The following is a 15,675-nucleotide window of genomic DNA, read 5'->3' on the forward strand; positions in this document are numbered from 1 at the left end:
CCGCCTCCTGGGATGGGTGGCGAGCTGCGGGCCTGGCCGCGCTCTCAGCCCCCACGGCCGCAGGGCCCAGGCCCCGGGTGCAAGGCCGGCGGGCAGAGCGCTCGCTTCTCACGGAAGCTGCGCTCCAGCTCTCGGCCTCGGCGTCGCCTGCTCGGCCTTGCCAAGCTCTGGGCTGGGTCATGCGGGCGCCACAGCGGGGGCGGCCACGCGTGGAGAGAGCCGCTCTCGGGGTACGCCAGCAGCCGTGGCCCTGAGAGGCCGGAGTCCCCACTGCAGGGGAGGCGGCGGGCCGTGGCGGGGGGAACCGAGTGCCGAGCTGGGACAAAGCCCGCCCCCCCCATGCCCCTCCCGGGACCGGCCGCTAGCCCGGCCTGGGCACCAGCAGGCAGCTCGTGGGGCGCCCACCAGACCCCCCCCCCTCCTCCTCCGCAGAGCGCTGGCCAAACTTAAAGAAAAAGAGCATTTATTGGGGGCGGGGCGGCTCAGCCCTCGGAGAACTGGCGGTACAGGCGCTCGAGCCGCGGCTCCACGCGCAGCCGGAACGGGATCTCCAGAATCGCCGAGAAGCCTTCGGCCAGCGTCGGCGCCTCGAACTGCTTCCTGGTGGCAGAGCGGGGTGAGGGAGGCGACCGACCCCCTGGGCCCGCGCCAGCCCGGGGTGCTGCCGCCCTCGCCTACCTGTAGCCGAACATGACCACGTCGGACACGGGCGCGTGCGGGGAGCCGCTCATCTCCCGGAACTGCGGGGGGGCGGGGGGGGGTGGAAGGGGGGGTCAGGCTGGGGGAGGGGAGGGAGGACGGGGGTGCAGGGGGCGGGGGGCAGTCAGGCTGGGGGAGGGGAGGGGGCAGGGGGCGGGGCACCTGGGGGGGCTGCTCACCCGGTTGTTGTGGCGCGCCTGCTCCAGGGAGGCGCTGAAGAGGAAGCAGCGGCAGGGGACCCCCGCGTCCTGGGCGCACTTGACGTACCTGGGGCCCGGGAAGGGGTCGCTGGTTAGGGGCCCCGGGGCCACCCCGCGGAGGGCGCCCGCCCACCCGTACCTGGCCCGGCTCTGGACGTCTGGGTTTGTGTTGTCGATCACGACCCGCTTCCTCTGCCTGAGAGCTGCCTCGCACGCGGTCACACAGCGCTGCCACGAGCCCAGAGTGTCCTGGGGCGGGGAGGGCAGTCAGGCGGGCAGGAGACCCGGGGACGGGGACTGGGGGGGACAGCGAGAGAGACACTGGGGAGCAGGGCGGAGAGGGAGACCCCGAAAGAGGACGGAGATGCAGGAGGAGTGGAAACCTGGATGGGGACACGGGCCGACAGGGGACGGCAGGGAGCCGGGAGGGAAGCCGGGCGGGGGACCGGGACTGAGGACCGACGCGGGCTGCACACCCGTCCTACCCTGTTCACGTGGACGTATCCGGCCGACACGAGATGCTCCTGGAGGAACGTGGACTTGCCAGCTGCGGAGAGGGCGGTGTCAGTGGGAGCCCGGGGCCTGGAGGGGGCTGGGGCTTCTGGAGGTCAGACGTCAGGGGTCAGGGTGTCTCACCCCCTGGAAATCCCACGGCGACAACCACCTCGGGGTCGGAGCTCAAGAGGGAGCTGGACTCAGGGAGGCAGAGCGGCCCGGAGGGGGAGATGGTCCTCTGGGAGGGGGCCGTGATGAGTGAGGATGCCCCCAGCTGTCCCATCCGGTCCCCCCGCCCCGGCCCCGGCCCGTGGGCCTCACCGGATCGAAGGCTGGGAGCTCAAAGCCGGCCACCGGCCACTTCAGGAAGAACTCCTCGGGTGTGGCGAAGGGCAGGCCAAGGTTGAGGGCAAACTGGGGGCGAGGGCGGAGGTCAGACGGGGCGAGGGCCGGGCTCGGGGGGCGCGGGCGGAGGGCCTCACCAGGCGGTCGGCGCAGGAGAAGTCTTTCTTCTTCCGCCCAGGGGCCCAGTTGGCTGGGCGTCCAGCTGCGTCTGGAACATACGGAGGACACACCGGGTCACCACCAGCCCCCTCCATCAGCGCTGAGGGTCCACACACTGCCCCCACCCCCAGGCCCTACCTCCCACGAAGACACTGTCCCTGATGGAGATGGGCACGCCCTCGTTGGCCTGGGGACAGACAAGAGGCATAAGGAACCAGCTCCCACGTCTGCTCCCCCAGAGCATGGCTGGTTCCCCGGGGGACGCTCAGCGGGTCTGTGCCCCGAGTCAGCCCATCTCTAACCCTCCATGCCCCTCATCTGACACATCAGCAGATTCCGTGGGCCCCCAACTGCAGCCACTTCTCACTCCCTTCACTGCCATCGCCTCCACCATGGCCACCAGTGTCGCCCACCTGGACTATTCAGCCCCTTCTGGCTGGTCTCGCCCCCTCTATACTCCACGTGGCCACCATGGGCGCTGGGTCCTGGCCCACAGGGCCGCACACAACCTGACCCCTGCTCACCCTCTGACCTCATGCTGTGCCCTCTCCTCTTACCCGCTCAGGTCCAGCCCCAGGCCTCACTGTGCCACACACCGGGCTGCCCTCAGGGCCTTTGCACCTGCCGGCACCTCCACCTGGACCACTTGTGCCTAGAAACCCACATGGCTCCCTGTCCTGTTCACTGACACCGTCAGCTCAAGCGCACGCACGAGTGAACGAGCGAATGAGTGACTCACTGAGCGACTTCTCGCTCCACCACTCTGGTTGTCAGAGTGTAAGCGCATCGGCCTCGCATCCCCACACTAGAAGGTGAGGCCCGGGGAGGAGATGAGAGGAGGAGAGAGGCGGCTAAGGAGCAGAGGCGGCGTGGGGAGGCCGCCCGGGAGCCGGGGCTGCGGGGCGAGGCGGAGCGCCCGGGAGGCCGTCTCACCTGCTCCTGCAGATGGTCCCACATGCCGATCACCGGCTTCCGGTACAAGCCGGCGTGCGTGGCCACCAGCACCTGTGGGCAGGGTGGGGACAGACACTGTCCTCAGCGCCTCATCAGGCTCCCAGAGCCCTTCAAGGGCACGTGGGTCCCCAGGGTGCTCCCCAAGCCCTGCCGATCCAAGGAGAGCCCCCCGTGCCCCAGAACCGGCCACTCGGGGCGGGTTCTGTCAGCACAGCCCCACCCGGGGCCTGCGCCACTCAGCAGGGGCTCTGCTGCCTCCTCTCTGCCCCCCACCGCAGTGTCCCTGTCCCCCAACATAAGCAGCAGCTGTACCTGAAAGGGGACCCCCAGCTTCTCCAGCACGGCCTCCACCTTGGCCTTGAACTCCTCCGCTGGCAGCTTCCTGCGCCCGATGCCCATCTGGTTGGTGAAGATCACCAGCTGGGGAGCAGATGGGTGTCACCGGTGCCCGTCTCACCAGGCCCCAGCCTGCCCCGTGGGCTGGCCACTGCTTGCACGCAGACACACACACACACTCTCTCACACACACACACACACACACAACTCACCTTGTAGCCCTCGGCATCCAGCTCCCGCAGTTTCCGCGGAATCTCTGGGTACAAGATCCTAGGCCGGGCAGGAAGTGGCAAGGTGACCTGGGGCTCCGAGGGGGCCTCACTCACCCCCTCCTCCGGCCTCTGCTCACCTCCAGTCACTGGGGCCGGTGGGAAAGACCTTCCCGGAGCGTGTGGTGATGAGGGTCCCATCCAGATCAAAGCCGGCCACCTGGCATCACCAGAGAAGAGGAACAGCGGCAGCGTTACGCCTCTGACGCCCCTCACTCACAGGCTGCGAGGTGGGACTATTACCACCCGCCCCTTATAGATGGGGAAACTGAGTCATAGAGCGCCTACACGTCTTATATAAGGACAAGGCACAGCAGGATGTGTCCCATGTGTTCCTGACACCTGAGTATAGAGCCTGCAATCTTCACTGGACCATCTCTCCCACTCCTCCTAAGACCCTCAGTATTCCAATCTTTAAAATGGGGCTCCTGGGGCTGGCCCGGTGGTGCAGCGGTTAAGTGCACACGTTCTGCTTCAGCGGCCCGGGGTTTGCTGATTCGGATCCCGGGTGCGGACATGGTACCACTTGGTAAGCCATGCTGTGGTAGGCGTCCCACATATAAAGTAGAGCAAGATGGGCACGGATGTGAGCTCAGGGCCAGTCGTCCTCAGCAAAAAAAGAAAAGAGGAGGATTGGCAGCAGTTAGCTCAGGGCTAATCTTCCTCAAAAAAAAAAAAAAAAAAGGTGGGGGGCTCGTATCCGACCCCTGCTCTTCCCCTGGCCGTGAAAATAAAAACAGGAGCCGAGCTTTGTTTGGGTGCTGACTGCCCGGCAGGGACGGTGCCACGTGCTTCCCACGGATTCGTCATTTCACTGGTGGGAAGTGGGTCTCAGAGAACACGGTGTAACAGCATCTGAACTCGTGTCTCTGGACCTGAGAAAGACTCATCATAGTAGCTCCTGCGAAAATGTTCGTGAGCGTTGCTATGGTCACTGGGCAGTCACTGTGGGTCAGGCAGGAGCTGACATACGTCAATTCCCCCAGTGCTTACAACCCCTGAGTGTGTCATCGGGGCCATTTCTCAGAAGAGAAAGTGGAGGCTAAGAGAGGTTGAGTGACCTGCCCAGGGGCACACAGCAAACCTGGGCTTGAGTCCCCAGTCTCTGGTGGCTCCCTCAGTTCTCAGCGGGGCGCTCACCTTGCCCCGGGGCCTCACGCCAGGTGCTGTGAACACCAGCAGCTTCTCGAAGCTCTCCCAGCCGGGGGATGACTTCCGTATCCGCTTCTTCGGCTGCTCAACATCCTCCTTGTGGTCTGGGGCCGCCGGAGGTGTGCCAGGTGGAGTGTCTGGCTGGGATTCTGCCGTGCGGGCCTCTTCCCAGCGCAGGGTCAGCGGGTGGAGGCCGTTGACCAAATACAGCGTGTCCCCCACCCCCAGAGAGCCCTTGGACCCCGGGTTCAGCACCTGCGTCCCGGCAGTTGAGGGGTTAATTCCCAGCTGTAGAGGAAGAGGGAGGGGCTGGGACTGGCTCCGCCCCCACCGGTAACCTCCTCCAATCAAAAACCTCAGGACAGACCGTGCCTCTCCAACTGCCAATCAGACCCTTAAGCCCCACCTCTTCACTGTGTACCACCAATCAGAGCTTTGGAAAGGTTACAGGCATCCAGTCTTATCCAATTTAAATTGTGCTGGACTTTGACCCCACTGGAACGGGCCACACCCTCTTCCCTCCCAGCCAGTCCGATTTTCCCAAAGGGTCTGCTCCCTGCTGGGTAGTGATTCTTCCCTGACACCGCCCCCGGGCCTCGCTGACAAACTGGTACCTGCTTCACTGCCACGGTCCGAGTCTCAGGGTCCGCGACCAGCTCCACTGAGGTGGGGGCGGTGAAGTCAGGATTTGCATCATTGCGTTATTGCTTCCCCAACCCCTGGGGAGCATAGCCAGCTCCAGGCCACAGGATGGGGCTGAGCACCCATGCAGGAGGAGGAGCAGTTTATTTCTAAAACTAGTTTGTTCCTGGACAGATAAAGGCCTTAGGACTGCCTGTGACACTGGTCCTCGCCTAGGGACAGGGTGGGTGTTTTTCTGTACAGAACTGGCTTCTCCTGCACGAAGAGGTGGCCAGATGCCGGTCCTGGGCTTGGCCCGCTACCACCCCTCCCTGCTGAGCAACACGCACTTTTCTCCAGAGGCTCGGCTCTCTCCTGACAAGGGTCGGGGCCTGATGCGCGCTTTCACGGGGCACTGTGAGCATCCTTCTCTGCCTAGTGACTTGTCTCGGGATTGGCGCCATCCCCTTCCCCCTCAAGGGATCTGGCTGGTTCCAGGTCCGGGGCAACCTTTCTCTCCAGCTCCCCAGAGGGCCCCTACTAACTTCAGGCCTGGCTGCAGCACGCGTTCCGCCTAGTGCCAAGCACGTCCCTTTCGGGATTGACTGTGCATGGTTCCCATCGACTGCGTTCCCGCTCCTGCAGCAGGCCACACCCCCTCCAGCTCAGACCCCGCCCCTGCCCACCTTGGTTTCTGGAGCACTTCCGGTCGGTAACCTGGGTCAGGGGTCCCCGGCCTAGGACCAGAGCTTGACCGTCGGAGGGAAGGAAGATGGGGGGCGGCCCCCCAGGGGGGCTCTCCAGCCACAGGCGGCCCTGCGCCTCCCCCTCGGCCATCCTGGGCGCCTGCCTGCGGGGAAGCAGGTCAAGAGGTTTGAGTGGCAGGTGGCCCTCGGACTGCTGCAGGAAGTCCCGCCTCCTCTCGCCCCCTCCACGGGGAATTCCCTCCATCCCCGGAAGGCTCCGGAAATCCCACCCACTCGCCGGCCGGGGGGCGCGTTTCCCAGACGACGACGCCCCGTTCCGGCCCTCGGGGAGCCGGGACCCCGCGCTCACCCGCGCCCGCCGCCTGGGCTCGCTCCCGCTGCCGACCGGGGAGGGCCCGCCCGCAGCTCCGCCGGCCGCTCGCTGGGCTCCTGGCGGACGGAAATGACTCGTCCCGCCGACGGGGCGGGGCCTGGCTCCTCCCATGACGGAGGCCCCGCCCCCGGCCCCCACGGTCCCTCCGCAGCTCTGACTTTCGTCTCTCTTGCTGCCGTGGGAGGCTCAGGCCAGCAGGGGGCGTGGGTCCTCCGTCCAGAGTCTTCACGTTGAGCTCTAACTTTCATTCCCTGGGCTGGAGATCTTTACAGCGGGAGGAAGTGCTTTCCCATTTGAGGATCACTCTCGGTGGAAGAAATCCCCGCCCCCGACAACCCTCCTCGCCCTCAAGGCGGTAGTTTTCTCATCTATAAAGTGGGGATAATCGCTTCCACTTGGTGGGGTTACTAGAAGGTGAAAGGAGTGAATACATGTAAATAACTTGTAACAGTGTTTGGGTGTCAAAGCACATGATCCATAACCAATCTATAAATGAAAATTGGGGTGAGTTTATTCTGAGCCAAAGGTGAGGACCATATAGCCCGGGGCCTTCCTTCCCCAAGGAGGGAAGGGCACGAAAGAAGTGGGGTGTACAAAGTGGTTATATGACCTCAAAGAGCATGTGTCACATACGATTTTTACAATAGCCACGAGACTGCTGTCCGCACAGCAAGTGGTGGACACAGCAGGGTGGCAGGTGTGCTGTCTCGAGCTAGGTGGTCACAGGTGAGCTGGGTGGTCACAGGTGAGCACAGCAATCAGTTCCTAGCCTAAGGAGAGATGCTTATCCTTGAGGAAATGCCAATGTGGGGGCAAGTTGCATCTTTATCTTAAGGGCTTTTGTCTCGCCATAGGAAATGCTGAAAGCAGAAATACAATGCGTGCTCAACGGCCACGTCAGGCCCTTTTGGAAAAACAAAGTCAGGCAGAATTAGGTTTACACCCAATGGCTTCTTCATATACTCCAATATATCCTATTGCCTGCCGTTTCTATTTGTCAGGGCGCTAGTTTGCCCTGTTTAATCTTGTCCATCGTTTACCGTTGGCCTGACCCAGCCCTAACTTCGGGCCAGGTCGCCGTTCTCTGACCTCCACCCTTATATTAGAGGGGAAACTCGCGGCCTCAATCGCAGGCTCCCGGCTTTGCTTGGGTTCACGTGCTCTCAGGAGACGGATTCCTTAAAGACCAACTCCGATTACAACTCTGTCCCCCCAACCCCCCGCCAAGACTGGAGCTCCACGGTCACACAGGGCTGGCACTGTCCCTCCTGCCCCGTGAATCTCCGTTTTCTTGTCTGTGATTTGGGGACAATAATTCCAACTCCCAGCTTCGCACTGAAAATCAAGGCGATGCTAATCCCTTGGCTTCACAAAATGTTTGTTGAATGAACACCCACAACACACCTCATACTCATTTGCCAGAGGTAAAACTCTTTAATCTCAGAGCGCCCCTCCCAACTTCCGATGCCCACCCCCCACTCTCTCCCCCACACCAGGGCCGGAGAGTGAGGCCCCCTGCCCCCCACCTTGGGTGGACGAGGGCCCTTTAAGGCACCTGTGGGGGTGGGGGGAGAGGGGCGGGAGCTGGTACCGTCCTGGATGCAAGGACGGGCTTCGATTGGCAGGCTGTTGTGGGATGGGACCAATGAGACGGTGTCAGACGCAGGGACAGGACTGGGCCATCCCTGAGGTGGCCCCCTCAGGGACAAGTTGTCAGGACTTGGGCCAAAACGGCCCTAGCCCCAGTAGTGTAAAGAACGTAAATTTAAGGCCACAGGTTAATCCTGGGCGCAGGGGGAGGGTCGGCCACGCCCCCAAGAGACTGGAGCCAATCAGCCAGTGGGACTAGGGAAGCGCGGACGGTGACTCTGGCGATTGGCCAAACCCTCTGGGCTCGGGCCAATCAAATGAAAGAACTGCCTATTCCCTAGGCTGAAGTGGAGGGCCACCAGCCAATCCTGGGGCCTGGCTGTGCTCTTCCAGGGAAGGAGCCAATGCCGGGGGAGCAAAGCCCTTGTTGCTAGGCAGAAAACGACGGAGGAGACCCGCTCAGGGCTTAGAACTAGCCCCGCCCCGACCGGGGAGCGAGCCAACCCCTTAGGAGAAAGCCTGTCGCCGGGCGGGGCGAGCGGCGATCAGACCCAATCAGGGAGCCGGCTCGGCGCAGGATGGCGGGGCCGGAGGGCGGTGGGGCCGCCGGGGGCCGGTCCCGGCTCGGGCTCGGATTGGCGGGCCCCGGGGGCGGGGCGGGGGTGTAGTGTGGGCGGGGCGACGCCGGCCAGGCAGCGCGCTCCCGGGGCCTTAGTATTTCCGCTTGAGCTTCTGGAAGTCGCTGGTGTTGAGCCGCGGCCGCGGCAGGTCCCCGAAAACCTGGGTGTCCTCGGCCTCTCGCAGCACCAGCGCGCGCATGCTCGCCGCGATGCGGTCCAGGTCGGGCGAGGAGGGCTGCGGGCACGGGACGGGGTCAGCAGCGGCTGCGCCCTGGGCCCCTGCGATGCCCAAGGCCCCCTTCACCCTGTCCTGCTCCACGTAGCGTTCTTCTCGACTCGGACACCTCCTCCTCCAGGAAGCCCTCCTGCCCTTCTCCTCCCCTTCTTGGCCTGGACCTATGAGCAGGCACAGCCGCCTGGCCCCCGTCGCTCCAGTTCCTTCTCAACCATCACGGCTGGGTGCACCCAGAGGGCCTGGCATCCCAGGATATGGGACTGGGATTCAGTCACGTTCCCATCAGACCTCTGCCACCGACTAGCTGTCAACAGGGATTTCACTTCCCTAGGCTTCCGTCCCCCCTCCGAAAAACGGGGCTGAGAACGGGGTCTGAGACAGTCAGCACGGTGATCGCTCAAGAAAGGCGACTGTCATCTCACCAGCGCTGTACAGAAAGGATCCCCCTCCGTGTCGGCCTCCACTGGGGAGGGGTCCTGGCATTTTCCTGCAGTCCTAGCACCTAGTGCCACCTCCCTTATAGGCCCGGTCACCCCGAGCCGGCCTGGCCCCCAGCAGAATGGGAGAGGCCAGCGGCAGAGGCTGGACCGGAGCCCAGCACTCAGGCGGTGCCCCGCTTCACAGATCAGCGGCGAGTGCACCAGCAGCAAACAACATAGCAGCAGCCGCTGGACCTGCCAGGTCCAGCGTGTAAACGACAACACGGAGGCATCCTAGGAGGGGGGCCCTGGGCACCCACGGCCTCCTCCCTCGCAGGCTGTAACTCCTTTCTGAAAGGAAGCTGGGTCCCCGTTCCCATTCTGCCCCAAACAGTTAGGCAGAGGTCCCAGGGAAGTGACATGAACTCTCAGTGCCTCGGTTTCCCCTCTGCCTCAGGGAGCTTCAGTGACGGGCAAGGAGGACCCACCCACACCAGCCCAGGACTCCTCATGTAGAGTCGTGTGGGAGGAACAGAGGACAAGGCGGGGGACAACTTCCAGGAGGGGCCAGGAATGTGTGGGGTGGGGATGGAAGGTGCTCCGACCCCTCTGAGCCTCAGGGTCCTCATCTGGAGGGGACACCAGAGTACTTGTGCCTTGCCCGGATTCTATAAATGGAGCTGTTTCTGGAAACGAGAGGAGGTTTTCCCCACAAGGCACTGGGACACGTGATAAGGCTGCAACAGTTAAAAATGCAGGGCTCTGGCCACAGGACCTGCCTCGAGAGAGGGAGGGGAAGAACAACCCCGTGAAGCCAGGCAGCTAGGCCCGAGGGCTTCCTGGAGGAGGCAGCTCTGAGCCCTTCCCGCCACCCCCCCTCCCCTCCTCCCATGTGCCCGCACCTGCCCGTTCTCCTCGTCTGACGATCGCGCTTCCGTCCTCTTCTCCTTGAAGGCCCAGACGGGCACGGACACGGGCAGGGACTTGGCATACTGCTGGGTGGGCAGGGCTGAGGCCGGGGGCACTGAGTAGGTGGGGGGTCCGGCGGGGGTCTCCTCGCTCAGGCTGCCGTCTGGGAGAGAGGGTGGACTTCAGCCTCTGTCCCTGCCTTCGTCCCAGCCCCCCCAGGAGTGGGGACACTCACCATCTGTGCTCTCGGGGTCCGACTCGCAGAAGGGGGGCAGGTCCTGGAGCGTGGCATCCTCGTCCATCACAAAGAGCCCTGTGGACGGCGTGAGAGGCCCCGGCCAGTTGGGTCCCCGCCACACTCCTGTGCCCTGGACTCCAGCATTACCATCGCCTGCCCACTCCCTGATTTGGCCAGGCCCTTGCGAGCCTTAGGGCTTCCAGAATTATCATTCCGTCTGCCTCCAACACCCTCCCCCTGGTCACCGACAGAACCAAATCCAGTTTCTGTCTCTCTCTTACACCCTCAGGTAAAAGCGACTGGCTGGACTGACATGAAATCTGTAAGACTGGTTTAGGATGAAGTGACTTAAAATACAGGCTGAGAGAAAGGAGGCAATTACGATCTTTGTTTGGCAAAGTGGACCCAGAGGTGAAGTCCCTCGCCCCAGGTCCCACAGCCAACAGCAGCCTCACCAGTATTTGAACCCAGCCCACGGGGCTCCACAGTCTGTGCCCTGAACCCAATTCGGGTTTTCTCCAGCAACAGTGAGGAAACCAGCCATTGTAGTAACAGTAACAAGCAACACATACTTACTGAGCACCACCCCCAAACTCCTACACACTCTTCAAAGCCCTAATGCTACAGTCCAGTCTCTAGGAAGCAGCCAACCTCCAGATTCCCCCCAAACAGCCAGGTGCTCCCTCCCATGGCCGCCTCGGCTGTTGCTTGCATCCCTGACTCCTCTTTAACTCCTATCTTGGTCCTCACAGGCATTAGGCACCCCAGATCTGGGAACAACTCCTGCCCTGCTCATGCTCCCAGCTGAGGAGGCCCCTTCCCACCCCACGGCTTCCACAAGACACTGCCCCCTGTCAGGACACTAATTCCTTGGCAGACTGGCTGTCCCTCGAGAAAAGGGCCCGAGCTGGCTTTGGGTCTGTGCCCAGCACCTCCCAGCACAGAGCTGACCCCAGGACACAGCGTCAGGAAAACCGAGGCTCAGAGAGGGGAAGTGACTTGCTCAAGGTCACACAGCAGGTCACAGGCCAGCCAACCTGGCCCCCAGCCTCTTTGAGACGGCAGCTTCCACAGAGCAGGACTCAGGGACCAGCAAGTCCTACCCTCCAGGAAAACCTATCACAAAGGCCACTTGCCAAGCCTTGGGCCTCCCCAGCCCCTGCCCACCGCACCTCTCACCTCCGTTATCACTGACGCCCAGCCGCTCCCCAGAGGTCTCGGTCTCCGTGGGCTCGTCCTCGTCCTCCTCATCCTCCTCCCTGGCCAGGGCAGGCCGGGGTGGGCTCCGGGTGGGGCTGGGCGGCTGTGGCGCTGGTGGGGGCACGGGGGGCCGGGCGGCGGTGGCAGCCCTGTGGGCCAGGGCGATGTCGTGGAGGCAGCGGCGGGCAGCCTCGGCGAGGGCCCCACGGCCGTGGGCTGCATAGGCGCAGGGGCCCGGCCGGGGTGGCGGGGGCGGCGCAGCCGTAAGCAGCACCAGCTCCGTGCCCGTCCGGGCCCGGAAGCGCTCGGCAGCCCCCACCACGGCCTCCCACAGCTCCTCGGGGCGCCCCGATGCCATCCGCGCCCTGTGGGGCAGAGCAGGACATGGGGGGCTGAGGCTTGGCGGACCACGCCACCCCACCCAGCCCCGTGTCCACCTGTCCTGGCTGCGCTCAGCATCTTCCCCCAAACCCGAGACTCCCCCGGGGCCTCCTCCACACCCAGACCTTGGGGCGCCATCCTCAACCCCGAGCCCCATTGCTCCCGCCCTGCCTCGTCCACACAGCCCCGGTCTCTCCTCTTGGCTCTGCCCTGTCCAAGAGGGGAGCCACCAGCCACATGCGACTGAGGAGCACTTGAGATGTGGCCGGTCCAAAACGAGAGGTTCCGGGAGTGTGAAATCCACACGGGGTTTTGAAGACTCGGTGCAAAAAAAGGAGGATGTGGAATAGCTCATTAGCAATCTGAGGGCGTTTCCGTGTGGAAATGACATCTGAGCTACACCGGCCAAATAAAATGTATAGGGAAGTGCACTTCATCTGTTCTCCTTGTACTTTTTTAATGTGGCTTATAGGAAATCTGAACTTAGATGTGTGGCTTGTCCGACAATTCTCTTGCATGCTGCTGCCCCGGACCACCCCATCCCACCCACCACCCCCACCTCCCAGCCACCGGCCTGGTCCCTTAGGGGGCCTTCCACACCCGGCCATGACCCTGCCTCTCCCCAGCACCCCCAGGACAAGGTCACAGCCCCTTGGCCTGGCAGTAAAGGGCCTGCGTGGTCTGGCCCTGCCCCAGCCTCACGGCCTTCTCCACTTCTGAGGCCTGAGGCCTTGGGTGAGGGCGGTCCCCCTACACCCTACACCCGGACCACTTGTTCTCCATTTACCTGTCACTCTCTTGCTCAGGCTAGTGCGTAAGCAGCCCCCCAGCCCGGGACTCCCACAAAGTCTGAGCGACCCCCATTCTAGCACATGTCCCTCTGGGGAATGCTGTCTAGACCACGTCCTTCTCCCCAGCTGGTGTGGGAGCCTCCAAGGGCAGCCTGTCGATTGTCTCCGAGCCACTGCCCCAGCCCAGCACGTGGCCGGCCTCGGAGAGCAGCCAGAGCAGAACATGCCATTCGAGCTGCCCTCTGCGCCTGAGCTCCAGCCGTGAAGCTTTTGGGCTTCCTACGAGACCCTGGGCCTGCAGCTCCTCCGGACGTCTCCCTGGATCACCCAGGATGGGCCAGGTGCCTTCCCAAGACCCGCAATGCCCTGGGCTACCTCCATTACAGCTCATGTCACTGAGCTTGTGACAGCTGTACCTCCATCTGCCTCCTCCGTCAGACTGTGGGCAGCCCGAGGTCAGGGATCTGTGTCCCTAGGATAGGTCAGCCCTAAGCAGACAATGCTGGAGGCATCTCCTTAGGATGTGAGACGAGCAAGGGGCAAGGGAGCTGACTTCAGGCCCTGACTGTCTTCAAACGCGCTGTGTGACCTTGGACCATTCACTGGCCCTCTCTGTGCCTCACTTTCTCTCCCTTGTAAAACAGAGTGGTTGAGCCAGGGCTGCTGGGCAGCTGAGGACCCTCCTTGGGGAGGCAGTAGGCACCCCATCACTCAAGGGATCCAAGCAGAGTTGTGACCCAGCCCGCCAGGGTCGTCGTAGTTTGATTTCCTCTGCAACTCATGATCCCAGAAGCCAGTGCTGGCTGAACACCTACTCGGTGCAGGGACTCTGCACCTGTCACCTCCCCTCCTTCTAGCCCCCTAAGGTGGGGGCTGCTCCCTCACAAGCGAGACAACAGAGGCTCATGGGGCACAGAGCCACAGACAGCAGCACCGCTCCCGACAGACCCCGAGGCAAGTTCATCCCACACCTCCCTCGAGCCAGGCAGGGCCCCGAGTGTGTCTTCAACATCCTCATCGCACCGTCTCACCAACCCGGTGAGGGAGCAGCTATCGCCCCACCTGGATCTGGATGCAGAGCCTATTCTGAATCCCGACTGCCATCCCCTCTCCTTTAGGAGGAAAGATTTATAATCTCCTAGTCCGGATGGGGAAAGCGAGGCCCAGAGAGCTCAGGGCACTGGCTAGAAGGCACACAGCCAGAAAGGGCACCAGTGGGGCTGAATCTGCTAACTGCCCGACTCCAAACCCCACAGAACTGGGGGGCGCTCAGGGTCTCACAGCCACTCCTGGGCTCACCCCCAGTTCATGAAAGAGGAAACTGAGGCTCAGGGCGGGGAAACGACTGGTCTGAGGTCGCACAGCCCAGCAGAGCCAGACCTGGCGCTCTCACTTCCTTGGGACGCTAGGCTTGAACTCCTCTCTGTCCTGATCTTAGAGGAGCCACAGGGCTGAAAAGCGTGAAACGGGAGGGTCCCCCACCTCAAAGAGGAGGCAGGGGCCAAAAAGAGGAGGGCATCAGGCAGGCCTCTCTGGCAAGGCCTGGGGGCTCTCTGGAGTTGGTTACCCACCCGGAGAGAGCCAAGACCTGGGGACTCCTCCCGCGCCTTCAGCTCCTGGAGGAAGTCCTGCATCCTCCAAGGAACTGAGAGATGGAGCCCCCCCTCAGTGCAGGAACTTAAGATGAGGGAAAGGAGGAGGTGAGACCTGTCCCCGCGGGAGGGGGATGGGGGGTAAGGAGACTGGCCTCTCAGGATGCAGTGAGGAGGGGAGGGGAGGAAACTGAGCCCAGGAAGAGGCGAGGAAAGAGGGTGAGCGCCCCACTGAGTGAGGGATGCTGGTGAAGCCCCGCTCCCATCACCTGTCAAACTGGAACTGGCCCCCTACTCGCAGATGGGAGGAACGCGAGGATGCGCCCCGGGGCCGGAGCCGGGGTGACTGTCTGGGGTCTTTCTCCCCCGCTCAGAGACCTCCCCACCTCGGCCAGGGGTCCAGGGAGGACCCACTTCTCCAGGATGAAAACAGGAAATCCCGCCCAGGTGGGGCCCAGGACCGGAAGTCCCGCCTTTGGACGGGTGAGGGGCACCCCGAGGCCCCCCAAGCAACCCCCCGACCCTGCGGACATGGTCCACGGCCAAGGGGAGGACCCCAGTGGGTCTGGAGGCTGGAGGACAAGGCTATCGAGGATTTGCCTCGGGTCAGACACGACGATGCCTACGGGAGACCCCTTTCCAGCGCTCCGCGTAGCGTCGCTGGGCGATCTCTGCCCTCTGATCTACGCAGGCCACTCCCCTCCCAGGAGCCGCTCGCCCTCCCAGCGCCCCTCTCCTCGGGACGGCCAAATCCTCCCCACACCGCGCTTCACAACGCCGCCTCCACTCACGTGCCCGGAGCCAGCATGGCCGGCCCGGCGCCGTCGCCGCCCGCAAAAGACATGGCGGGACCTCGCGTCACTTCCGCGCGGCTGGCCCCTCCCCACCGCCACGCCCCGCCTCCCTGATCCGAGCCGCCCGAGACCAAGATGGCGGCCGCGGGGCTTCCCGGGGCCACCGCGGGGCAAAGGTGACAGCAGGGCGCCCATAAGAAAGATGGTTGAAAGAAAGGCTTCAGCTTGCCCGGAAACAAGCCTAGACCATTAGGATTTGCCCCTAAGAAATATGGCCGCCCACACTCGCCCACTTCGGACCACCGTAAACTAAGCCAAGAGACCTGAGGTCCCTCACCCGTCATCAACCTCTCCCACAGAAGGGGAGGAAAGCATTTCCCGTTGATGACACGGCAGCCAGCGGGCATCATTTGCCCATAAAGTATATGGGCTCCCCGTCTCTCCAGCCTATCCCCCTTCAGTACCAAGGCTGGCAAAGATCCAACATGGCAGCCTTTCCTGCTTCGGGTTGCCCAGTTTCAACATGGCGGCGCAGGCCGCTTGCTCCCCAGGGTGACTCAGGAATTCGTCTGGAACGGCTTCGTTCTCGGGGATAC

At 63.2% G+C, this 15,675-nt stretch overlaps 2 protein-coding genes across 5 annotated transcripts; both read right to left on the reverse strand.

Annotated features, from left to right (window-relative positions):
- Positions 1-90: 90 nt before the first annotated feature.
- On the reverse strand, positions 91-6,432 carry PNKP (polynucleotide kinase 3'-phosphatase). Of its 2 annotated transcripts, XM_070558272.1 has the most exons (17): positions 6,287-6,432; positions 5,917-6,080; positions 5,224-5,270; positions 4,598-4,897; positions 3,538-3,617; positions 3,401-3,458; positions 3,165-3,272; positions 2,832-2,903; positions 2,037-2,085; positions 1,877-1,947; positions 1,716-1,808; positions 1,536-1,632; positions 1,385-1,446; positions 1,039-1,148; positions 879-966; positions 679-740; positions 447-600 (listed from the first exon to the last, which is right to left on the reverse strand). In XM_070558272.1, the coding sequence occupies exons 2-17, from the start codon at positions 6,065-6,067 to the stop codon at positions 483-485; spliced, it is 1,566 nt and encodes a 521-aa protein (XP_070414373.1). In that variant the 5' UTR covers positions 6,068-6,080; positions 6,287-6,432; the 3' UTR covers positions 447-482. The 2 variants fall into 2 exon arrangements, with proteins under 2 accessions (XP_070414372.1, XP_070414373.1); XM_070558271.1 differs by lacking the exon at positions 679-740 and having other exon boundaries at positions 91-678.
- A 1,288-nt stretch (positions 6,433-7,720) lies between these two features.
- Positions 7,721-15,670, reverse strand: AKT1S1 (AKT1 substrate 1). 3 transcript variants are annotated; one of them, XM_070558285.1, is made up of 5 exons: positions 15,544-15,670; positions 11,501-11,886; positions 10,319-10,396; positions 10,077-10,246; positions 7,721-8,755 (listed from the first exon to the last, which is right to left on the reverse strand). In XM_070558285.1, exons 1-5 carry the CDS (start codon positions 15,564-15,566, stop codon positions 8,612-8,614), a joined length of 801 nt encoding a protein of 266 aa, XP_070414386.1. In that variant the 5' UTR covers positions 15,567-15,670; the 3' UTR covers positions 7,721-8,611. The 3 variants fall into 3 exon arrangements, with proteins under 3 accessions (XP_070414386.1, XP_070414385.1, XP_070414387.1); XM_070558284.1 differs by lacking the exon at positions 15,544-15,670 and adding an exon at positions 15,077-15,171; XM_070558286.1 differs by lacking the exon at positions 15,544-15,670 and adding an exon at positions 14,555-14,705.
- Between the last annotated feature and the right edge of the window lie 5 nt (positions 15,671-15,675).

The sequence above is a fragment of the Equus przewalskii genome, chromosome 9, assembly GCF_037783145.1.
Source record: "Equus przewalskii isolate Varuska chromosome 9, EquPr2, whole genome shotgun sequence".
NCBI lineage: Eukaryota > Metazoa > Chordata > Mammalia > Perissodactyla > Equidae > Equus > Equus przewalskii.